Below are 27,306 nucleotides of genomic sequence, written 5' to 3'. Positions count from 1 at the left end.
CTATAAAGAATGACGGATAAATCCTAACCTCTGTCTTAAGGTACTGACAATTTTGTCTCCTGTTATCACCAAAATTCCTGATCTGATCTCTAGTATACGCATAACAACGAGCATACTATCCTCTAACACTGGCTAGCATGTCTATCTATAAGCTGCAGAAATTACTGACAGTCTGAAATGACAAGATTAGCTGAAAATTTTACTAAATTACAAACAGACTGCAAAAATGAAACAGGGCGACGACAGAGGGAGCTGGCAGCAGAGGTAAAATCCAACGAATAAGCATTAAAAGGACTGAATGAAGAAAAGAATTAATGATGGAATGGAAGAAATGAAGAATGGAGTTAACCGTGATGGTCTATACAGGTCACAGTGGGGGTTATTTATTAAGTATTAAGTGTAGATATGTTTATCAAACGTGAGTTTAGTATAGATTTATTCATCACCTGAAAAATAATTATTATCATTGCTATAATGAAAGTGTAAAAATCATAAACAATCAAATATCATGTAAAAGAGGAAAATTCTGGAGTTGTCTCCCTTCCCATACTACTTAGTTATCGCACTCCCATTACTGCTTTACTAACTTGCCCTGTTTTGTAAATTTGCAGGGGGTTGGGAGGTTGGGGTTGGGGAGTTTGGGGGGTTTGGGGTGTTTACTTCAAATTCCCACCTTTAATTTGTTGTAAGGTATAGCAGGCCTATGCAGTTTCTATTTTTGTTTAAATACTATGAACACATGTTTACTCAGTGTTTTATTACAGTAGATTGTATACAAATTGTAAGCTTCCTGACAGACTTAAATATCAGGCTTCATACTTGTCTTATCTTGAAATATGTGTAATGAAATAAGACCTAGTTTTAACAACTAATGGAGTGGTTCATCTTATCAGAGTACTAAAAGAAAATGAGACTTTTTTTCAAATCTGAACTGATGAAGGTGGCCAAAGTTAGCAGATTGCTGTGCAGGCACGCATGAAATAAAGTGCAAAAGAGGAACAGCAGCAGCATAGACCTTTCAAAATAAAAAATAAATAAAAATGAAGGTTCCTATTGGTTTAAAATACAGGTTCAAAGGTGAAATAAAAGGCAATGTCAAAGGTCAAAGATATATATATACATGACGATGCAAATGATATGCAGGTACAAAGGTCAAATACATGTTGCTATGGACAAATAGGTACCGACAAAAAAGACTTACCACCGTTTTCAGCTAAAATGTAAAGATAGTGGAATTGTGAGGTTTTGATAAGATTGTTTAAGTGTTTCTATAAAACCTTTGGTATCTAAATGTTGAAAAGTGCCAAAAATTGAAAACTAAAATGTGGATGTTTTGTGATTTTTTTTTCGTATATAACATCGTGTGTTAAGGTAATAATCCCCCATAGCTTACACATCTTTTGATTGAAAATAAAATTTTCACTTCAAAGTATTCATTGTTAGCAAAATATTTCATATTTCTATTGAAATAATAATAAAAAAAAAGTTGCCTGGTCTTGAATTTACAGAATTAAGATACAGAATCTATTGGTGTAATCTGTGATGTGACACTGATGTGTGAAGGACAATTATAAAATATACGTACAAAATATCACATCCTCCCAATGATCCTTGCCGAGGGACTTCGATCGGCGTGCTGCTTTACGTTTGAAAAGGAGACTACGACTCTTGGACGGTGAATTTTCTTTCTCTTCCTCGCACTGTTGTTTAGCTACAGCTAATTGTTCGGCTCTGAAGGACAAAGAATGTGTACACGGTTACCATGGTTACACGTCATTGGTTATCAGTTTGGATCAAAAGTTTTCTCAAAGTCAGGAATAGCTATACTTTATCTAAGTATAATTTGTAAAATCAGTTCATGGAGAAAGTTGTGTGAAGAGATATAGTAACAAGATTGTTTGTAACTTGATATCTCAGTCGTGTTGTATATCTAGAGAGAGTTGATATCTCAGTCGTGTTGTATATCTAGAGAGAGTTGATATCTCAGTCGTGTTGTATATCTAGAGAGAGTTGATATCTCAGTCGTGTTGTATATCTAGAGAGAGTTGATATCTCAGTCGTGTTGTATATCTAGAGAGAGTTGATATCTCAGTCGTGTTGTATATCTAGAGAGAGTTGATATCTCAGTCGTGTTGTATATCTAGAGAGAGTTGATATCTCAGTCGTGTTGTATATCTAGAGAGAGTTGATATCTCAGTCGTGTTGTATATCTAGAGAGAGTTGATATCTCAGTCGTGTTGTATATCTAGAGAGAGTTGATATCTCAGTCGTGTTGTATATCTAGAGAGAGTTGATATCTCAGTCGTGTTGTATATCTAGAGAGAGTTGATATCTCAGTCGTGTTGTATATCTAAGTTGCTATCATATGTCCACATTTCCTCTAAACACATGAAATCTTTAGGCCACTGTCCTACCTATTTTTATTTGGTATTATGCCTTTCTGTGTTTCCTGGTTGTTGCGTCCAACTCTCGTCACTAGCCAGGAGCCGACCACACCTCTAAACAGAGTGTCCTTGACGTGGAATATATCGCCTGTTGTAAAAGACAGTTCTCCCTGTTCTCGTTGTTCATAGGCAAAATGTGTTCTGGAAAGTGAAACAACATTACAATACAATAAAATTTGAAGAGATTTAAGCTAGAGAAAAATCTCAAATACGACAGGTAAAATTAAAGATCAGTTATTTTTTGAAAGTCTGTAGTTACTTACTTGATATAGAAAGAATCTCCAGCCTCCTGACTAGTCATAATCCTGTCGTACTCTGTAAATAACAAACAAACATATTGTACACAAGGTACAGGTAAACAAACAAACATATTGTACACAAGGTACAGGTAAACAAACAAACATATTGTACACAAGGTACAGGTAAACAAACAAAGATATTGTACACAAGGTACAGGTAAACAAACAAACATATTGTACACAAGGTACAGGTAAACAAACATATTGTACAAAAGGAACAGGTACAGGTAAACAAACAAACATATTGTACACAAGGTACAGGTAAACAAACAAACATATTGTACACAAGGTACAGGTAAACAAACAAACATATTGTACACAAGGTACAGGTAAACAAACAAACATATTGTACACAAGGTACAGGTAAACAAACGAAGATATTGTACACAAGGTACAGGTAAACAAACAAACATATTGTACACAAGGTACAGGTAAACAAACATATTGTACACAAGGTACAGGTAAACAAACAAACATATTGTACACAAGGTACAGGTAAACAAACGAAGATATTGTTTACAAGGTACAGGTAAACAAACAAACATATTGTACACAAGGTACAGGTAAACAAACGAAGATATTGTTTACAAGGTACAGGTAAACAAACGAAGATATTGTTCACAAGGTACAGGTAAACAAACGAAGATATTGTTTACAAGGTACAGGTAAACAAACGAAGATATTGTTTACAAGGTACAGGTAAACAAACAAACATATTGTACACAAGGTACAGGTAAACAAACGAAGATATTGTTCACAAGGTACAGGTAAACAAACGAAGATATTGTTTACAAGGTACAGGTAAACAAACGAAGATATTGTTCACAAGGTACAGGTAAACAAACGAAGATATTGTTTACAAGGTACAGGTAAACAAACGAAGATATTGTTCACAAGGTACAGGTAAACAAACGAAGATATTGTTTACAAGGTACAGGTAAACAAACGAAGATATTGTTTACAAGGTACAGGTAAACAAACGAAGATATTGTATATAACATAAAGGTACACAGTACACAAACGAAGATATTGTATACAACCTATAGGTAAACAAACAGTACAGATATTGTTTATATTTTACAGGTAAATAGTGAACTGTTTCACTGCAAGGTCCCATAAAGACTGAATCCAACGATGGAATTTTACACCACTGTTCACGATATCCGCTGTGAATAATTATCACTGACTGGGACGTGAAAATTTTTAGGACAGGTTGTCGTGGTGGACAAGGTCACACTTACCCTCCTTCTGATACTGAACAACCATGTTGACACGCCCCTCTAGACTAGTCAGATAACTAACTGCCTCCTCCCTGGACAAGCCTGGGATATCTTTGTTGTTAGCCTGTCAATTAAACACATATTTATAATCAGGTAATTGAGATTATATATAGATTATATTGTATACCTGAAGTTTCCACGCAGGCCCGGGGGACCAAAATATACCTGACTCAAAATTAGGCAGTGGGCTTATCATTGATAAAAAACAGTTGTGTTGAACAGTGACATATACGGGCGGGCTTAATATCAAGCACTGGATTATAATGGAAAAATTGATATTGTAATCTGGTTCCTTGGTTTTTTTCCATCAGCGGTAGAAATCATTATCATGAATTTAGCTCAGTTCCTTGTAATAATGGTATCAGTTTACAGTTCCTTGAACTGATCCCCATTCAAACTATTTCGATGTTGATGAAGATTTGAGATGAGGAGAATGATTAATCATACATTCTCAAATATTTCCCTGTTTGGACCCAACTTACAATGAGTATTTGATCCCCCTCAGTGAGCCCCACAACTTCGGCCCCGCTACCAGGCTGTACAGATGCTATAAATATCCCTGTTGCGTTGCCACCAGCCAGTCGCAGACCAAGTCCAAGCTCTGGCTCTTTCTCAAAATATACATGACGGGGCTCCAACCTAAAATACGAAAGACAAGCCTGTAGATATCTGGGACAAAAATTAACTAAAATACTGAAAGCTGTTTCAATATTGTTATTTCATTAATTTTTCTTCAGCAGGGAATGCTAATAAAACAAGAATTTCTATCTGGATGAAATTTAAAATTGTTTTTCCAAGAGTGAAAATATAACACATAAAATGCTGCCTCCAATCTAAAATACAAAAGACAAGTCTGTTGATTTCTGTGACAAAAAGTGACTAAAATTAACAGAATCTGTTTCAATATTTATTTCATAAATAAAAAACCAAGAACTTCTTAATGGATGAAATTTTAAAAAATTTTCCAAGAGTATCCTTAGATATCTATTCCAAAATTAAATAATACAAATAGTATGTAGATTATAAAATGTTTCCATGGCTGCAAATTCCACAAGAGTTTAATAATACTTACGTTATGTCTTTCCGTTTTCCAACATATCTTTCTTCGTGTGGGCGTCGTTTCATTCCTACATCCGTCATGTCTTGGAGTTTCGGTGACATTGGAGGTCTGCGTTGTGAGTCACTAAGATATCCGTCCTGGTCATGGGTCGGTGACTTTGGTTGGCCGTAGAAGTCATCAGGGCGGAGAAGCTCCTTACCGGGACTTGGGGGTCGGGGTGGAGCATCTAAATATGATGTATATGCTAATTACTATGAATGCTGAAGTATGTTTTCACTACAGGATACAATCAAAATATATTGACTCTTTTTGATGACGTTTGCTAAGAGCGTACAAAATAACACATGATTACTTAAACTGTTTACAACCTACCTGTGTCCTGTGGAAGAGGAGGCCTTGGTGGTGCCTCATTATCATAGACATATCTCCCGTCATACCGAGCATGCTCAGAAGAAGGATACGCCCCTGTAGGAAGGCTGTTTGGGTCGTAGTTTCCCTTGTATAAATCATTGTCGTTTTGACTCGGTGAACGGTAAAAGTTCACGTCGTTTATTTCTTGCTTTTTGGATTGAAGAGTTCCCTGTAAAGTGCCGTAACCTAGCGAGTATTCTGAAAAAAAAAAAAAAAATCTTGTTTAAATTTAAATAATTATCTCCCTTTAAACAAATATTCAAATACATATTCCGTAACATTTATTATCTGTTTTTTGTTTTTTTAAATAATTTTTCTCTTTAAATTAAAAAGTTAACTTCCTAACAGACTAATTTTGATGAGACTGAAGATTTTGATAGATTTAAATCTCCACCATACCATCGTCAGTTTTACTGCCCTGGCGAATGTGTAGTTTCTCCTCCGATCGTTTCTTTGTCACACAGAGCTGTAGCTTGTCTTTAGTTTTGTCTATCAGTCGTTTTGCCTCCACAAGTGACAAATTCTCAACAGATGTGTTGTTTATCTAGTAAAATAAAAAAACGGTGTGAAGTCATGCCTGAACCGAAAACTTGACACTGACTGAAGTTTAAACAATGACAATTAAAGATTTGCACATATTATTTGACGCAGGATTAGAAAGACTCGTCAAAAATAATATAATATCAGTTAGACTGTACTAAGAAATTAATGTATCTCATCAATCACGCAAAAATGACCCAAAATTTCCACCAGTAAACTATCACCATTAAAATATCTATTCTCTGCAACTGTTATTGAGTTGAACACAATACCCATTGGGTGCATTTTACTTAAAATCTTTCTGATTATTTCTTCATTTTAAATTTCCGATGATTTACAATAAAACTACAACAGTAAAATGTTTATAAAACATGGCTTACAACAATAACACATAATTTAAACGTCCACGCCTAACTATTTGTAACTTCTCAGAAACTAATGGCACTACACTACACTACAAACTACATTGACATATTACAGTAGTCTCACCTTAAGTACAAAGTCTCCCTCTTTGATGGTACCGTCCTGGGCCGCAAGGCTCTGCCCAACAATCTCCTTGATAAAGTATTGACATCCAAGCACGACACCATAATCTGAAATTTGAAAAAAATTCTTACTGGAGTCATGAAATGTGAATTCCTTTTAAAAACATTGTATATCTCATTAAAATTTTAAATTAAAACATCCTTACATTAAGATTAAATACAAATATCACTAAGAAGTGCCACCTGATATAGTACACAGTAGACCTGGTCATATCTAGGAGGTGCAATACTTGTGAATATCTTTAAAATGAAATAGAATGACCTTTGTCGTTTGCAGTTTTGTGTGAATTGTGTGATTTGGATAAGTCCTTACCGTCTTTCCTGTTGTGCTTGGACAGCGTTATTTTGAGGGGTGTGTTACTATCTGTCTCCATTGGTGTAGGTAATACCACTCTCCGACGAATTACCTACAACAAAAACGAGGGGGATATGATGTACCCAGACAACACACTGACCTATTACAGACAAGGGGGATATGATGTACCCAGACAACACACTGACCTATTACAGACGAGGGGGATATGATGTACCCAGATAACACACTGACCTATTACAGACAAGGGGGATATGATGTACCCAGACAACACACTGACCTATTACAGACGAGGGGGATATGATGTACCCAGACAACACACTGACCTATTACAGACGAGGGGGATATGATGTACCCAGACAACACACTGACCTATTACAGACAAGGGGGATATGATGTACCCAGACAACACACTGACCTATTACAGACGAGGGGGATATGATGTACCCAGACAACACACTGACCTATTACAGACAAGGGGGATATGATGTACCCAGACAACACACTGACCTATTACAGACGAGGGGGATATGAGCCCAGAGTTTCAAACATTACAACCGCCTCAAAGTCAGGAAGCTGGCTGTTACCCTTCTTTAAAGCAGTACATTTTTTTGTAAAGCTGTGTACTAGTGGGCTAGCTTTTTATGATGTACGGATTCCTTGTTGGAAAAATTCTCCCAGAATTCCTTTTAAAAATTTTTGAAGGAATATAAATAGAAAATACTGTGTGCATGAACTCACCAATGTGACAGTGTTACCACTTTCCTTAAGGACAGCGATAGCAGCTGAGTGTTCTACGTTATCAAGTGGTATTCCATTCACTGTGGTCACTCTATCATTGATTCTGAAAAACACAAAATCAAGTTTTTGTTATACAAATAACTGTCCACTATCACAGTTTTCACGAGAGAAATTGTAATTCAATGATGAAGGTAAAATTCTTAATGAAATTTCTCCCCTTAAAAGTCATCATCATGAAAATCATCATTGAACAAAAATGGTTGAAGATGATACATAGGCACAAGTGTCAGTGATTTCTCCAACTTTACAAACTATCAGACATGGTGACGTTTTAAAGAAAATTTAGTGTTTTTATGGCCTGAAAGAAAATCTTTGATTCTCTTAATTTTTTCAGTCTATATTTCAGTAACTTACTTTTCAGAGCCCCTACAATAAATTCCGAAACAATCCATATTACTGTGAAATACTCATCAAGGCGAGACCTCGCTGGCCGACCAGGACGGCAAACATTCACAACAGATCAACATTATTATCTTTACATTACCTGTAGACGCTGGTGAAATTACACGAGTTTAATTAAGAAATACCATGTCCTGAAAATTATCATAATTTATCACTGACGAAGAACTTAATTAGGCTGGTGTATGGTAATAGACAACATTACAGAGCTACATAATCAAATGTATAACAATCTGCTCATTCATTAACTTTTAGTGAATTGATGATTTGGTTGATAAATTTGTTTCTGAAATGAAGTGAATTTCTCAGCTAATGTTGACAGAGTAATAAGAAAAACTTTGCCACAAAATTGTCTGTAAAGTTTCGTTAACTTTCAATTATAAAATTGTGTAGAATTTTTTGCATTCAAAATTTTAAACCAGGTATGACTATAAAGGCTATTTAGAGTTATGAAATCTCTTTATGTGTAGCATTTTGAATCCGACGATGTCTAAGAAAAGCTTCCAATTTCAACAATCTGACATATTATGTATTTCTGTGACCATAGCTTCACAAAACTTGGATTATTTAGTAAACTAGTGGTGTTTGATTTACCTCAAAATACCTGTATAATTAACGGTTTCAGACTGATTTCAAAATGAATGTAGTTCTAAAAATAGAAATTTTTATAGAAATCACAGAAATCTTTCCAATTTTCTTCTACATACAAGACAATGGCTGACGTCTTCTACGTACCCCAATCATATGCCTTCAAGATAAAACTAATGAATTTTTCACAAAATATTCAGCTCTAATCGAAGTGTACCCAGCCCAGCTGCCACTAATTAAATTTCAAACCAAATTAAGCAGATGAGGTAGGAATAAGGTTTCTGACATGTTCCTCCGACACAATCAATACGAGAAACTTTAATCTTGAACTTTGTTACGTTATCTGGCAGGTCCTTCCCGCATCTGCCTGATATTTGTGTCAATCCTCACCAAACCTTCCTGTGGCGTGACACATACATCACCGACTAGGGTGTATAATCACAAACAGAATGAAACAAATGACATGGCTTCGGCTTCAGCTTTTAACTCAGCTAAAAATAAAGCACGAAAAATATTCCACACGAAAGCAGCATCTGATTTTGTCTCCTAACAGGCAAAAACAAAAATTGAAACTATTTTGAAATTACCTGATCTCATGTTGGAAAATGTTCTACAATCTGCATCAATTTGACAACGCTCTTAAAGAAACATTCAACAGTTTTAAAATTCATTATGGTATGTGATATTAACCAGAAAGTGATATTAACAGATGTGACATTAAGTGGTTTTCACTGTATTACATATTTGTCAAATAAATTTCAGCCATCTAGAAAATCACATTTACTGTAGGCTTTTGACCGAGATATTTTATCACATCTACCGTAACGCTTTTGACCAAGGTATTTTATCACATCTACCATAATGCTATCACCAAGATATTTTATCACATCTACCGTAATGCTTTTGACCGAGATATTTCTATCACATCTACCGTAATGCTTTTGACTGAGATATTTCTATCACATCTATCGTAATGCTTTCACCAAGGTATTTTATCACATCTACCGTAACGCTTTTGACCGAGATATTTCTATTACATCTACCGTAATGCTTTTGACCAAGATATTTCTATCACATCTACCGTAATAGATTGACTAAGATATTTTCGATCCCATGCTATCCTATTTTTCTCGTCTAACAAACAACTTTCATTAATGGCATGTTTCCGTTCACTATGCTACAATTTCCTATGATAGAGGTATTTTTTAAGCTACAACAAACGTGATGCTGCTGTTAAAAGTCTTGGTCTTTCTTTACCTCCCTAACGAAGTTTGTGTCCATTACAACATCAAACAATCTTCAGTAAACACCTACAGTATGTGAGCATTGTGTTGGGGAGAACCCACGAGATATCGCTTGCTGGCTAGATATTTACAAGACTGAAACCGAATAAAAAAACTGGACAAAACTGACAAGTAATTTGCATTTCTATTTATTTTGTGGACATTTAAAAAGAAGACATCCGCAAATATTTATGGAGAATTAATGAAATACTTACTCTTAGAATTTTCTTATGAAATGTTTTTAAATCTAAAGATTTTAACAAATGATTTTTCTAAAAGTTTGATGGTCACTTTCATTCTTCTTGCACTGAATGAATTTCAGTCAAATTTTATAGGAGATTTTCATTTGTATGAAATTATACATTTTTTTCGAGGCCCCTTAACCAAGGAAGAAAAGATGAGCCTGGTGCCTGTTAAGTAACAATATTGGTAAATATGTAGCATGCCTTTCATCTTTACAAATTGTTCCTGTGTGTTTTGGAAATTCAATCTCGTGTACAAAGACTAATGGAAGCTGTATATAACGAAGGCTGGAGCTGTGTAATAAAAACAAAGAAACGTTACAGCTATCTTCAACAACTGAGTCAGTAACATTAAAACATTGTGAGGATATGGGGAACAAATGTTGTGTTTCTTCACCAATTCCCTTCATTTATCCGAGATTAAAATGTATCACTGAACCTTTCCAAGCTGCAGTTCAACATATCTGTGATCTACAGAGATATTACAAAAAGAAATGGGAAGAAAACATGGTTTCTCTGAAGCCCTATGATTGTATTTTGGCAAAAACAGGATTTTGTCCAAAATATTAAACTCTGCTATCCAATTTATCCCACCTCTGTTATGATTCCGACCAATTCAAAAACAACAAGTTAAAAGATCGGAAAGTTACACATGACAGTAAGTTTTATATCTTTGAAGAAGAAGTTGTCTTACTCAAATTGAAAGTTCATTGTTGCGGTTTAGAAAAGAAAATGGTTTTATGGTATGGCCTGTTGGTATGTAGATTATTCCCGTTAGATTTTAGGGGACAGGAAACAGAACTATTTCATTAGTTGGCCTACAATGTTAGATGTTTGTACTAAGTGTCCTCCATCCTTTATAATTCATTACCTAATGGATTACATCATCTCCAGTTTGAACTACCAGCTTTAAATTAGATTTCATCTTAAAAAGTTTGCAAAGTCTTTAAATCTTTTTTTCTTTGTTAAATCATTATTAATATAGCAAATTAACAAATTACTTTCATTTTCAAAACGTCACATAAATTCTGAATTAATAACACATGACATTTCATTGTCGTTCCTATTCTGAATTAATCAAAATTTTATCTTGTCATCACTTTTGGAAAACACAGCAATATTGAAAGAAAAGCCAAATTTTTGAGTTTATAACATTAAATTTTCATGTAACTCAAAAATAGCAAATAACTTTTTTAATTCTGACAGGTAACAGCAAACATTATTACCTGAAATATTTTTATTAATCGTTAAATATGTAAATACATTGTTATGTAAATAATACACAGGTGACACACGTAGTGTCTATCATGAAGGAGCCATGCCAGGAATGTATGGATCAGCTGTGGACTGTCTGCAGCCAAATGTCCAATATCTTAGTCACAAAACACAGCTGTAATCACAAATAAGGCCAACATCACCTCCCTAGAAACTACCGCTCAAAGGTGTTGACAAGTTCCCAACCCCCCTCCCCCTAGGCTGGATCCTTTCATTTCATTTTTCTTTAAAGAATTTTGAAGTTTGATATATTTCTCCCAATCCCACTCTAGATTACTGACTTTGGAATAGGTGAAGTTGTATCATTCTTTTTTTCATTATTTTGAATGAATATAAAAAAATGTATTAACATATGTATATCATCAAGGGAGATAATCATGATTTTTTATTTGAAGGTGTTCTGATGAAACTTTAATTCCTATTGCTGAGGGAACAACATTATTTTTAATTAGAAAATTAAATATGACACTAAAAATATCCAATATCAAAAAATAGCGAATAATATTGAACTATGGTGGTGTACATCTCTTTTTACTACATTTTTATTTTTTATAACTATCTAAATTTTGGTACTTGAGGTAATTTGAATCTCCAACAAGTCTAAGGAGATGGATGAAACAGCTGTCTGATGTAGTTCTCTAATGTGTGTAAATCAGTGCTAATCACTTTAATGTTGAGATCAAGGCATCAAATTAAAGATACTACATTGAAATGACAAATGATTTCAACAACAAAGAACTACAGCTTTTTTACATACCACAATTATACAACTACAGTGTGTGTACATTGAAATTCCATCTTGTATCCCTTATCATCAACAGTTTCACCATTGAAATGCAGAACAACATGTAACAATAGTTTCCATCCCTACATATCTAAAAACAGGCATCAATTTTCTGTAGTGATAAGGGACAAGATCAGTCCGAGTGGAACGCAATGTACTTGTGTTTAAAAGACGATAATGTAATAACGTTACGAGAGTGGAGTTTCCTCCTCTAAATATATTTTTAGTCTAAAAGCTAGAATTGATCTCTCAGCGTACAGCTATGATAGCCAAACTGTTATCTCTTCAGACAAAATTGATCGATGCCATTCTGTGTTGTATAGAAAATTTGATATATCTTGCGCAGACCGAAGACATTAAAAAGTTTCTAACTAAACAAAGATAACAAATGTCAGAAATGTTTCATTTTGCATATAATCTTTAATGGCATGGGATTTTGCTTCTTTGCGTCATATGAAAACATATGGTGGGCCAATAATGGACATCTTAACTTATAGTGCTATCACACTGAACTGTCAAAACTAAGAATTCCTGACACCCAACCTGGTCATACTATATTGACATGCTTGAATTACATACAAATATTTAATTTCTTAGTAAATCATGTTGTAATTTATCTCAAAATTTGAATCATAAATTCATCTAAAGGTTTGGTTTTCTTTTCAATTAAGAAAAAAAGAAGAAAAAATTTCAGATTATCTGCAAGTAGATAAAACATGAGAATATTTGTGTGTATCTATTTATAGACACATGTGTCACTTTCAGAACATCACAGCATTTCTGCACAATGCATTACATAGCAGTGTAATATTCTGAGCGTCCTTACAGTACACAGTGAAATAGCAGTTCCCCCACCCCCCCCCCCACCTCTATGACAGCCTGGCCCTCCGAAGGGGATATATATCTGTTTACACAAGTATTGTATGTGTAGCCATGAACCTACTGTTTTGTCAGTAATACACAATAACACAGCAACATGTGTCTTTATTCCAGAATTTCTGCGATGGTTATTGTCTGCACATTTTTACAAGAATTACTCACTAATGTATGATGACCCCGATTTTCTCTGAGAAAAATCTTAAGAATTCAAGTTCCTTACTAAAATTGTTTTTGTGAAAGAATTTGAACCAAGAATATCTTTTGAAAAATCATCATGTATTACTTGTATCTTATATGTTTCAAAACACACTGCAGTCTGTATGATGTTTTTGATAATATCATTAAACATTTATACTGATAAATACTACACTACAAATTTACAACACAAATTCCAACTTTTAAGTGATTTGTCATCAATTATCAAATGTCTGCTTCATCATGTGTGGTCTGTCATACAAGAGGGATGTTGTAATATTGACCTAATTATCATACAAGAGGGATGTGTTTGTTGTAATATTGACCTAATTATCATACAAGAGGGATGTGTTTGTTGTAATATTGACCTAATTATCATACAAGAGGGATGTGTTTGTTGTAATATTGACCTAATTATCATACAAGAGGGATGTGTTTGTTGTAATATTGACCTAATTATCATACAAAAGGGATGCGTTTGTTGTAATATTGACCTAATTATCATACAAGAGGGATGTGTTTGTTGTAATATTGACCAAACTGTGTACTGGCATCAATCTAATGTATCGTAAGTAGATAGAAGTGTTCTATCAGTGTAAGAAGTCTGATTGTCATACAGTCAGTGTTAAATCAGTGGTAAAGTTCGAAAGTCACACTGCCAAGGTATACAGTGGTAAATTGATGATAAATTAGAGGTAAATTGGTGATAAATTATTGTTACTTACAGAAGTTTGCCCTCAGCCGGTCCTGCCTTGAGAACATCTGATATAGCTATAGAAGGGTCACCGTTAGCAAAGTGCGGGTTATCCCGTCCTCCACTGACCGCAATACCAAAGCCGAACCTCGGCACGCGGGAAAGTGTCACTTTGTGTGTCTCCCAAACGACGTTGTCACCAACCTGTAACGATAAAAAACATTGTTCATTAAAATCTCTAAACCGATTCTGTAAAGTTTCGTCATAATGAAAAAATATCATCACATACCCATCAACTCACTGAAAGGATTTTTGCCCCTTTTTTCAGTGATGTCTCTTACAAGGTTTGCTGATTCAGAAAAAGTCTTCACACACACGTCGAAGTAAAATGACTGATATGTGGAAAGAAGACAATTTTGTAAAGTAAATATTTCTTTGAATGTACAATCAATCTACAAGATTTTGATCATTTTTCTTTCCCTAATGTATTTCATCAGAGCAGTGTACAACAGGAATCACCAATCCTATTCTTGTTCTCTTTCATCAAAGATAAAAAGTCAAAAAGGACTTTTCTCCCAATACGTTATAAGTCACACCTGTCACCCCTTTTCAGGACAAATTTGACCAATGGACTGTTCCCAGTCTGTGATATCAAAGATGTCATCAGTCATCAAGATGTCATAGGGTTAACAGGTACACTTTACTGATCTAAAACTTCAAAACTAGCCCTTAATGTGCATTTAAGAGACTACAGGAAGCCAACTGGAAAACACTTGATAATTTTCCACTTTTTTTAAATTTCGAAAGTTTGAAATTTCAATTTTGTTAAAAACATATAAGATGAAAGTTTAAAACAATTCTAGATGTGCTTGACTTCATACACTTGACTGCAGAAGCTTCACCACTGTTTATATGTAACTTGTGGTTCTGTCCAATATCCAATAAAAACAGCCCTTAATTTTCCCAAAGTCTGTGTCCCCACCCATTAATGGGGAAGATTTATTGGCCTAAACAAGCCCTACACAGGGTAAAACAGGGCTGATTGGTGAGAACTGGACTTGGGCTGTATAAATCTCAACACTTTGTAGTGGTGTCTGTGTCAGGACCACGAAGATTTATTACAGAATACACTTAACTGAAAGCTGATGTAAATTAAATCTTGAAGTAGAGGTGTCTGGTACTATAGAGGGGTTGGGGTGGGGGAGTTCATTAGAGGAGCATGCCATCACTCATATTACACCATTCTCTACCTCACTACCTTACCAACAAACCCCCACTCTCCCCTTACCCCTGCCTTCTACAACCTACCCCCTCTCTCCACTTACCCCTGCCTTATACAACCTACCCCCTCTCTCCACTTACCTCTACCTTATACAACCTACCCCCTCTCCCCCCTTACCCCTGCCTTATACAACCTACCCCCTCTCTCCACTTACCCCTGCCTTATACAACCTACCCCCTCTCCCCACTTACCCCTACCTTATACAACCTACCCCCTCTCTCCCCTTACCCCTACCTTATACAACCTACACCCTCTCTCCACTTCCTTATACTACCTACCCCCTCTCCCCCTTTACCCCTGCCTTATACAACCTACCTATCTTGAAAAAATGATGATAATATACCTACAGTTGCTTACCTTTAGATAAAGTAATTTCCTACCTAATTTGTAATAGACCATCAACATTAAATATAATGTGGATCTTTACATAGAATTGGTAAACTTTACATACCATAGGTAAACTTTATATACCATAGGTAAACTTTATATACCATAAGTAAACTTCACATACCATAGGTAAACTTTATATACCATAGGTAAACTTCACATACCATAAGTAAACTTTACATTTCATAAATAGTTCGCAAAGCATGACAAAACCAGTGAAGACCCAGTGCAGTAAACCCTGCACCAAAACCTCACTTAGAAGGACAAGTGTTGATGGAAAATACATCCCTGAAATTTGTCAAGATGAATATGTAATCAAGTGTTGTTCCAATGAAGTCTCCAACAGCTTTGGTATACACTTAGTCCTATAACACCTGTCATTATACTCACAATCACAGTACATAAATCCTGACTGAAAACACATCTCTTCAAACGTACATTGGATGTGTAAATAGTGTTTTAACTGTGTTTTAACACTTATTTGTATCATCAAAGATATGTGATGTATATTGTATATATTTATAGTAAAGATAAGTTTTTAAAACATGGCTTGCAAAGCGCTTTAGAACTGCATTTTTAACAGTATCGAGCGTCACATAAATATTACATAATATCATTATATAGTGAATTGAATACGTAAAGTCGGCCTTGTATGAAACAGTATAAAATCTGCAATCTCTCTTTTATTTTTTTCTCTAATATTTAGCAAATAGTTGAAATTTCAAAGGTTTTTGAATAGATTAATCTACATTTTGTAATAACAACTGTGAAAAGTGAGTTTTTTTTTTCTTTAAGTATCTAAGTAACTAAAAAAGACTTGGACAATAACCCATTACTGAGACCATGATTTAAATTCTTGATTTTTAATAATTTTACGAACAAGAAAGGTGTAAACCTTGATGTTAAGCTGATCAGTACAAATGGGACTTTGTCTATACTTAGTTTTCAGTTAGAGCATTCTACAGCTTTGAAAATATATAAACCAGATTTTTGTAATTTCATAGTGAATGAAGACCAGACGAGATGCTCTCTTGGTCTAAACACTAGACTCTGATACTGGAACTGGTATTTATTATAGGGCAACTGTAACAGTGTGTAAAAATAGCATAAAATACACACCTGCCCATACTCTATAAAACAACTGGGTTTGTTTCTCCCTTTAAATAACCATGTCTAGTATAAACACCCTGACCATTCACATAGTATCAAAATTTTGTCAAATTAATGCTTGGAAATATTTTACACCGAAAATCACTAAAGGATTACTCAGGAATTTGAACAAAAATGAAATTCAAATAAAAGCATATTTACATTCCATCAGATTGTATCTACATGAATGAAACAAATTATTTAGACGGATTTTTGATAAACTTGTCTTTACATAAAGCTATATGATTGACATGTACACTTCATTACATACCATCGACCGTCACCTTGGCTGCAATAGTTGTGAACATTTTAGAAATGAACAAAAATTTGCTTCAAAAAATATGATTTAGATTTGAACAGCTCACCTGTTTAGGTCATGTACACCTGTGTCAGACGGAGTGCCAGGTATTTTTCTCTGGCACAAAGTTATACCCTTCTAACTTTGATGTACTCAATCAACAGGTTTATTTAAGTAATCCAGACAACATAAGCCATGACTGGACCTTCGCCTAGTGGACAAAAAATGCTTCTACCATGTACAAGTAAATCACACATAAAGCTCAGGTAAATCACTAATTTACATAAACTATCCCAGGTATATATTCTAAATATTTGATGTTTTACTTATACACAGCTGAAAGCGAAGTTACACACAATGGCTTATTACAACACAAAATTCCTCAAATAACTTGTACATAGTTTTACACTAGATGTATACAAACATATTGTAATCCGTCAATCTAGAGAAAATTTAGATTTTTTGGCTTGGGATAAATAGACAATTTGACAAGTAAAAAATTTCCTTTACAAGTCATTTGTCATGAAATAGATTTCTTTTTTGTCTAAAGTCTTTAAAATCCAATATTTTTTCAGATACTAGGGTAATTGCAAGCTCTCCAGATCACCAACAGCCTTCTCTAATGACACTTAATGTGTTTCTTTTACAAAGGAACAAAAATATGAAACAGCGAAACCATCAGACCTCAAGTCATTTTCTGTTCCGCCATCGCACAGAAGTTTTATATCTACTTAACCAGTGAATCAAATCTACCAGTATTCTTAAAAGTTCATTGAATGATTCATGAACGTTCATGAGCTCATGAATGCCATCTCGCAGTGTAGTTTCACTTATTTTTGATATATTTTAAAATTTTCCTTATTATCATTTACTTTCTTTTTTTTTACAACATTAAACAGATTTTCTTATATAAACCTTTTAACATCAAAGTAGTTTTTTATGATTTTTAGAAAGTTTCAACTTTCCATAACATTTTCAGTAAAAAAAATTAAGATAGGAGAAAAATACTTTTTTCTGAGTATCAATCTCAATGCCATGCTGTGATACTCTCTAGGATTCTGATTTTGAGCGACATTATTGACGAAAAATTTTAGAATGGAACCCAACATTTTCAAATCTACCAGTAATATAAGAGAATCAGGTTAAAAAATGATGACATGAAACTGTATTGATTCATGAAGTCATGACAGATAAATTGTAAAATACTGGTACCGTGACCGACTTTGTACCTGTGACAGAAGTCTGTCATTGACCAACATGGCCATAGAAGTATCCACTGGTCAGTTCGGGACAATTTGGGTCAAATTCTGGTATTTCTGTCCAATTCTGAGCAAATCCTGCAAGTTTTCCATAAAACATCCATCCAACTTTCTAAAACTTTTTATAAACTTCAATAACACTTCGACTTTACCCATGTAATCATTTTAACATCTCATTATCTAGAAACGGTGTCACCTCTGTTGATCCTGTCACGAGATTGAATAATAAATATCTCCAAAATCTCATCACGATATTCCCATAATTGACATATAACGTCATTTTCTGGATCACTGTAACAACGTTCAGTATCTATACTGTGGAATCTACATTCCCGGGTCTCAGTGACACAGGCCGATCAGCCAAACATCAGGTCAGATCTACCTACATACATGTGTAACACCAGACTATACCTGGCCGAGATTCTTGGTCAGTTTCCAAGTTTACACCTTCCTTTAACAAGGTTTAACTTTCATCACATTCTCAAACATATTACATGTGTGTTTATCTGATAACCCCTGTCTGTAGCCCCAATAAATGCTCTTAGCTACATTCCTGGATTAAAATAAATCTGCAGAAATATATTCTAAAATATACAGTAGAATGAAAAATGATCTTATAAATGATATTTTTTGAAAAAAACCCCATTTTGTCCTTTCTCGATTCTGGCAAATTATCCATCCAAATTGGAATTTTTTCAACATGAACATTATAATCTTTGAAATGTGATGAATCACAAATTTGGACACTTATGTAGCATTACTTCATATTTTCAGAACTGCAAACAACCCAGAAACCTTCCAAAGGACATTAATTTTAAAATCTCTCAAGATAATTTTGCAGATCAACTATAAAACTGTAATGTTTGCTTTTTAAACTAAAATGTTGAAATATTTTAAAATAGTGAAATTTTCAGCCAGAAGATGAATCAAAGATTATAAAGTTGGTTAATTTTTTTAGAGATAATTCCAAAATATTTAAGTCAAGAAAAAGAAAATTGAATAAGATCTGTATTTTTAAGAAAATAAATGACTTTGGTAAAACTGCAATAATATCTGATAATAATGTTTACGGTACCTACCACATTCAAAGCCTTTAATACATTAGTCGGAATCTTCATGGTGTTTCTGTAAAACTTCCAAGCACTGTAGTATGTAGCACACTTATATCAATAGCACTATTATTGTATAGAATATAGTCTTCCTTACACCAAAATATCAAACCCAACTGATATTTCTTCACAGACTCACAGCTTTCCTTTAAAGTCGTAATTGCTTCCTTCTGCTATAAGTTAGTTATGTCTGACAATCACTGATAATTTTTGAGACAAGTCACCAATGGCAAAGAGAGTTTAGTGTTTTGCTTAAAATTTTAGAATGTGACAATTTCTTGTGAAGTTGTTAGTTTTATAGGAGAGAGAAACTGTCAGACAGGAAGCAGTTTTCCCAGTAGATCTGTAGAAGCTTGTAGTCATCAAGATTTTGAGGAGATATGTCTGGTACTTCAACAGCTTCTGTTGATATGTTCACAGGTAAATGACCATTACAACAATACCTGGCTCATTAGGGTAAGGCTTGGGGCACTGGGGGTGTGGTCAGGCTAATCCACTTGTCTGGACTGCCCAGTGGTCAACAAATGGCCACAGGGGGGCAATGGGTCAGTTTGTAACAAACATATACACACTTTTGTTTGATATAATTGAACCAATCTAGAAAGAAGTGTGCCAACATGGCCAATCAACATGTCTTTTTCTACAGGAAGTCAAATATCTAGATTTATCTTGAAATCAAATTTAGTCAATTTTTGCAGGTGATTTTCCCCCTTTATTTTATATGTAGTCTTAATTATTTCAACTATAATTTTTTTTGAGTGCAAAGATTTTTATTTTATACAGTTTTGCATAAATCTGATTTAAAACATCCAGAAGAAAGGCTGAATTTCAGGCTGACATATTGGTCTATACATGATCTGGTAGACCATTAAAATTCATATTTGAATTTAAGTAAACAAATATGATGGCATACTCAAATGTTTTCATTATACTCACAAACATCAATTAAAATAAAAGATTTTTTTCCTAAAATATTCATACCCTCCTACAATATGTATCAATTCTGTAAATTTTCAATTTTACTGCCAAAATTTGAAAACACTTAATTCTATGGTTTTTTCAGGGATGTATAATACAGATTACATGTCCCTGGTTTTTTTGATAATATTATAAAACTGTTTTTTTTTCTTCTCTCTCTCTTTCTTTTTTTTTTTTTTACTTATTTTCAGAGTTTAAAATTGTTGATTTAAAGTGAAGCAATCCTTCAATCGTTTTTTATTTATTTGTAGAAAAATCAGCAACATATTTTACCTCGGTACAAACACCATGTACAATTAAATACAGGCCTTATCAGATACAGACATGTACTGAAGCAGACCTAATGAGATTGACCTGTCCGGCTCGGCCAGGTGTGAAAATGACCACCTCAAGTACGAATCCCACAAGTTGAGTCAAAGCGACCAGTGAAAATAGGGTAGAGTACCTAACTTACCTGTAAACCCAGGTGTGAAATCTTTCACCACAGGTATCATAATACACCTGTACCTAACTCCAGACATTACCTGTACAATTAATTACAGGTAATTATCAACAAGATCAAAGATAGGACACAAATCAGAACAGGAAAAAGTCCAGACAGTAGATCACAAGTCTTGAAAATATTTCTAACCTCAGACCAAGATTTTGGTTCCAGTACCAATGGATTAAGACACCATGATAATTAATTAGAAACATCAAAGAGGTTCAGGTGAAAATTAAATAAATCTGTTTTATCAAGACACATCCATACTGAGCCAGTCTGGACCTTGACTTAATCCAATTACATTAGCAGAAATTAGGTTGATCAGCTGATGTCGTTACACAAGAGTACAGCTGTTTGGATGTGAGTACTAACACCAATCGTCTGGAGGAGTCAAAACCAGAAGTCATCAATTAATTATAAAACAAACATGGCCACTGATCCAATATATGAAATAAATGCCAACTACAACAACATCCTCTTCTCCTAGATTTGATCTGTATTGCCACATAAACATTTGATCTATATTGCCAAATAAACATCCTTTATACTAAATAAACACAGACAATCCTTTTGAGTTGTAATTCCGGATTATTACTCAAGCCTGTTCTAAAAGCATGCCAAAATAACACAAACATTGAAATCAATGTGTGTGATGTTCATTTTCTCATGAATTCAAGTAAAATTCATCACATTTAGTTTCTCTAGGTAGTAAAGCATATTAAGTATGTGTTAAAAATAGATATAAAGGATTTCATTAATTAACACAAATTAATAGATATTTGAATTATACATCTGTTTAGTCACTAAATAATCGTTCTAAATATTTGTCTCTTTGTCACTAAATAATCATTCTAAATATTTGTCTCTTTGTCACTAAATAATCGTTCTAAATATTTGTCTCTTTGTCACTAAATAATCGTTCTAAATATTTATCTCTTTGTCACTAAATAATCGTTCTAAATATTTGTCTCTTTGTCACTAAATAATCGTTCTAAATATTTGTCTCTTTGTCACTAAATAATCGTTCTAAATATTTGTCTCTTTGTCACTAAATGTTTCTATAAGAACTGGAAGGACATTCAAACTTTAAATTATGTAAAAATATTTTCATGGCCACTGTTTGAAAAAGAAATTTTCGAAATAAATGAATTTAAACATAAATTGTTTAAAAAGAATGAAAATTGAATTTTGTTAATTACCATAGTTACTGTTTATATTTAAACAAAATATTCATATATAGAATATTCATAATTTGTGTCATTATTTTTCAAATGAACAAAATTATGTTAACAGGCTTCAATCAGTTATTTCTGATGACTAATATCCATCACATAGAATTCCTCCAACTAAAATTTTCCAAAATTCTATTATTTCTAAAACAGCAAGATTTTATAAATAGGATCAGTTATTTCTGATATGTTTTACATCTTCTTTATTTTTTTCTTAATTTTCTAAAAACTTAGGAATAAATTGTAGATATCAACTGTCACCAGAACGACTCAATGTGTCAGTGTTTGTAGTTTAAACATTTCCAATCGACACTTCATTATTGTCAAGGATTTAACCCTTCACAATCTAACTGTCCAAACCTTTAAATACAAACAAAGTAATTTTTCAGTAAACATTTTTCTACATTAATAAAATGCAGATTTGTGTAAGAAGATCACTATTTTAACACCTTTCATGTTATCCTCACACAATTCAGGTTTAATTCTAAACATATTCAACATTCAAATTTACTGTTAATCAGACACAGCGTGTGACTGGAATGAAACAGAACCAAGTCGTTACACAGAAAACATCAAGATTTAAATCGCAAATCTCCCAAATCCAGGTAATTCCTCCTTGTTTGTTTAAAGACTTTTATAAAAAGTATTTGTTTACATCTATAGCTGTAAGCCTACAATTCCTTATATTGTTTGTTAGAGACAGGTTCTGTGGGTAAAACCTGTCTTTAACCCACACTGTTTAACAGGATTTCCCCCTCTTGTCTGAGATTAATCACCAGAGTCATGTTGGGGTTTTACCATAACACCTTAACATTGTTGGATTACAACTGTTGAAGATACTAAGCATGTTTTGGAATACAAAAAATCAAGAAAAACAAGTTTTTGGGTAAATACGATATCAATTTCGCTGTCTAATAATAAGCTGAGGTATGAAAGACGACTATGTTAATTATCCCTTACCTGTCATCATGTAATCTCGGTCAAGTCTTACAACATAGCTCTAATCTGTGTTCATAAGAAATGATAAAATTCACCTGCACCAAGACATTCTTTCCTCAGAACTATGGATACTAAATTGTCAGGTATTCAACTGTTTGTCTTGTCATAGGGTTAGAATTTTAACAGATAAAGCCATGATTCAACCAAAAATAACACATTTTGTCCCAAATATTTGATTTATGAAAACAAGACATATTTGATCAAACTTTATCAGGATTATATAATTTTACTTTGTTCTGATATTGTTTAATAATCAACACTGCCCTATCCTATATCTTTGTTATTACAACTATTAGTATATACCCCATTATCCAGTGTTGGTACCACCTAAGAAGCATACCTACAGTGAACCGGTGTTGGCTCTATTTAATAATTAACTGATACTATATTTTTTAATATGCGACAGAGCATAACTTATCAATCTTTAAAATCATTTTGTGTGTGTCATTGGTAAAGGGATAAAGAGATATATTTGTGTCTGTAAGAGTTTTGTGTGTGTCAATTATATGTGACATACTTTTGTATATTTGTGTCTGTAACAGTCTAGTTTTGTGTGTGTCATTGGTAAAGGGATAAAGAGATATATTTGTGTCTGTAACAGTCTAATTTTGTGACATACTTTTGTAATCAGAGGCTTTTCCCCCCAAGATCTTGCTCCAGAAACTGATCTCAATCAGAATACCCGTCCACACAACAGGCCCAGTCCAGACACAACAGACCCAGTCCAGACACAATAGACCCAGTCCAGACTCACAATACATCAGAGCTTTATTTATCTGACCCAGTTTTAAGGTTGTTTTTATTTACTGACAATGATTTATCTGACCCAGTTTTAAGCATCAGTTGTTTTTATTTACTTACAGTGTCTATATATAGTTTTGTATCTTTTCCATACACTTACTGCTAGAGACTTTACAGACAATACATCTATGTCAGTAGTATAGCTGACAACAAATATAATATATATATATATATATAATATATATATATCAATATAAATAATTTTGTTTTGAAAGAAATATTTACTCTTAGAACAACAAAAATCCAAAACCACATTATTTCATTTTTGTTTCAAGTGATTTAATTCCTGTGGTGTTTGATGTTACATCACAACCTGTTTACTATGACATTAGCTTGGCCTGTCACCTCCCATTATCACAACAATGTTGGGAAGGGTGATGGCACCAGCTTTGGTCAAGCAGTCACATAGGGAGGAGTGACCACAAGAGGATAAGGTTTAAAAGTTATACATGCCAAGAACTTGGAAAAAATACAGTGTGCACTGCAGAAATATTCAACCACAGCCAAATAAGGACAATGTTACCATGACAACACTTATAAGTACAGATATGCATCTAGATTACAGGTATCTTTCATTTCCTTTTTCTTTCTAGGGATAAAACTTAAAAGAACAAGCTGGTTTGATTAAATCTCATTTTTGACTGCCACTGAAAGACACTGGAAAAACACTTTTAACAATGACTTATATTTAAACACTCATGTGTAAAACTTAACATTAATGTTTCTTTTTATACAGAGATATCTTAACTCTATCACTTTAATTGCTCTTCTGAAATTATTTTTTGCAATATTTCTAAAACATCAAGTTTATTCAACATAATTTTCTGAAATGTGACATAACCTTGACCTTTCTTACAGATCTGTTATGACCTTGACCTAAAACCCTTGACCTTTCCTATAGAACAGTGTATGATGACCTTAACCTTACCTTGCAGATCTGTTGGAACAAGTTACTTGGAAGCTTCATGTTTCTTGTCAAGATGTCGAAACTTGGTAATGTAAACTGTTACACTGGTATATGGCTTTCCCACTTTACACTGGAGTCAGTGTAAACTGGCTTTAATTATTGGTGTACAACACTGATGTAAATATAGTGTAAAAGTCCATTTCCATTTTCAAAAGTCGTGTGTAAATATTCAATTTACATAAAATTGAACAAAACATAAATTCAAGGAAATTCATCGGTTTAATTGGGATATGTAATGTGACACATCAAAGTGCTCTGCAAAATCTGTCTGTGATGTCATCACATCTATAAATAGATTATTTCTTTCAAAAAGTTGCAGTTTCCTTAAATATTCTACCGAAAAAATTCAATAAATTCACACACGTAAAAAAAAATCTCCACAAGAAATTGTCAGTACTTATTTGCTATCACAAGGGGTGATACAGAATTAGTTACGCGTTACTAAGTCCTTTATCAATGTTAAGCGAAATCTTGGTCAGTTATGTTGGTATTCCCACAGTGATAACTCAGTTCCTTAACAGGTATGTTGGTGACTTCATCAACTCCTCTTGGATGGAGAGACAGTTTACTGATGTTAAGGAGAAAGACATATATCCTTCTCAAAATGGAGAGAAAGAGAGTGATTCTTTCTCAATCCAATGAAATGCTGACTGAAAAAAATATTCTCCTTTGTCACTTGAATTAAAAATCTTAAGTCTCCTTTTTCTTGTGACACTATTTCACAAAAAAATCTGACAGTTTGTGACAGAAGGAAAATGTCTTCCTTTCTATTGCGATGTTATTTCACAAAAAAAACTGACAGTTTGTGACAGAAGGAAAATTTCTTCCTTTCTATTTCTTCTTAAGAATGGAAAGAAAAATTTAAATCCCCGTTTTCTGTGATTTCTTTCCTTCTCCTGAGTTAGAGAGGATCTTCAGTCAGTCTATCTCTCCACCATCCGAAACACACACAGCCCTCTCCTCCTCTCAGTGGTTGCTACAGCTCTGAGACAGAGTGGTGCAGGGCTGTGTGGTATATTGCAGACAGCAATATGTAAAACATAGACTGGACCATCCGAACAACTGCGACTGGATTTAGGACATAATCAATAAAATAGTGCCAGGTAAAACATGATCAGGTCATATATTTTCACAAGTTTTGGCAATAAAAGGAGAAAGGACATATTTGACACCTTGTTGGTTAATGATAATCAACGTGTCTGTCGTGTATCTGACGAACACAGGGAAGGCCAACCTTGAGTGTATGCCATACGGACACAAACCACCATAACAAAGTTGAACAGCATCCAAAAAGAATGACATTCCAGAGAAATTCCCAAGGACAGTTATAAATAGAACAATCAGAACCAATCAGGATGGAGAAATCAGAGCAATCCCCATTGTTAATCAAACAATGAACCAATCAAATCCCAGTATTTTGAGTAGGCCCTTTGTGAAGGTTTGACAGGATGTGTCCCACAGAAATAGGATGACCATCAACACTGACCTGTGGTCAAATATTTGGTGGTCCCTGAACAATGATGGGACAAAGATGAGCTCAGCAGGAGGACTTGGAAGTGTAAAACAGATCAGAGTGATGCTGTGGTAGGGGATGCATACCTAAACTGTTATCAACTGTCCTGGGCTCCCTAGGGGCCACAATTCTGGGGACAAACCATTTAATAAAGTCCGAACTCAATATAGCCCCTATAACCCTTTCCAAGTTGTGTGAATGAGATATCTTATTTCATGTGAAACACATTAACTTTGTCACAATAACTGAATAATTTCACAACACACAAAGTGCCACTGTAAAGCAGGTCACCAAAGAAAATGGCTCTGAATCAAGTCAATTATGGAGTTTGTGGAAAATTCTGGCCAATAGCCAGGGCACGTTTATCCTTTCTTTAAAACAAGACACTTAGTAGGTTGTACACTGAGGGAAAATACATGTGGCAAAGTTCCATGAAGTGAAGGACTGAATAACAGGTAAAAATGTCTTCTTTATCACATTTAAACGGTGACTTAATGATCAATTATTGGCAACAAGGCCACGACAAAACTTAGTTTTCATGAAGAAACGACCCTAAATTTCTTGTAAACTGTTTTGGAGATCTGACACCATTTGCCACTGCCACGAAAACTGGGTCAGTTTTTCAATAAATACTATATTTAGTATGACTTTTGATCAAGTAAAACTAACACCAAAAATATAATTGACATCAAAATTGTAACTCATTAACATTTAGCGGTAAAGTAGTGTATGACGAGTAACCATACCTAGCCCACTCACAGGTAAGTATATACCTGTACTATCATCCTGTCTCACCTGTACTATCATCCTGTCTCACCT

The 27,306-nt window shown here is 34.0% G+C and overlaps 1 protein-coding gene across 1 annotated transcript in view; it reads right to left on the bottom strand.

Moving 5' to 3' along the window:
* LOC132550873 (tight junction protein ZO-1-like) overlaps positions 1-25,947 on the bottom strand; it is a 46,515-nt gene extending 20,568 nt beyond the window's left edge. The window contains exons 1-14 of the mRNA XM_060214962.1: positions 24,936-25,947; positions 14,064-14,236; positions 7,634-7,736; positions 6,893-6,986; positions 6,524-6,627; positions 5,894-6,038; positions 5,456-5,692; positions 5,096-5,309; positions 4,506-4,662; positions 3,985-4,087; positions 2,708-2,759; positions 2,415-2,585; positions 1,586-1,731; positions 1,202-1,213 (exon numbers count right to left, since the gene is read on the bottom strand). Coding sequence (XP_060070945.1) covers positions 1,202-1,213; positions 1,586-1,731; positions 2,415-2,585; positions 2,708-2,759; positions 3,985-4,087; positions 4,506-4,662; positions 5,096-5,309; positions 5,456-5,692; positions 5,894-6,038; positions 6,524-6,627; positions 6,893-6,986; positions 7,634-7,736; positions 14,064-14,236; positions 24,936-24,974 — 1,750 coding nt within the window. The 5' untranslated portion in view covers positions 24,975-25,947. The remainder of the gene's footprint in view (positions 1-1,201; positions 1,214-1,585; positions 1,732-2,414; positions 2,586-2,707; positions 2,760-3,984; positions 4,088-4,505; positions 4,663-5,095; positions 5,310-5,455; positions 5,693-5,893; positions 6,039-6,523; positions 6,628-6,892; positions 6,987-7,633; positions 7,737-14,063; positions 14,237-24,935) is intronic.
* Positions 25,948-27,306: the final 1,359 nt, after the last annotated feature.

This window comes from Ylistrum balloti, unplaced genomic scaffold, assembly GCF_031769215.1.
Source record: "Ylistrum balloti isolate Yb309-2 unplaced genomic scaffold, AGI_CSIRO_Ybal_v1 Utg370154, whole genome shotgun sequence".
NCBI classification, from domain to species: domain Eukaryota; kingdom Metazoa; phylum Mollusca; class Bivalvia; order Pectinida; family Pectinidae; genus Ylistrum; species Ylistrum balloti.
This window is presented reverse-complemented; position numbering and strand designations above follow the sequence as displayed.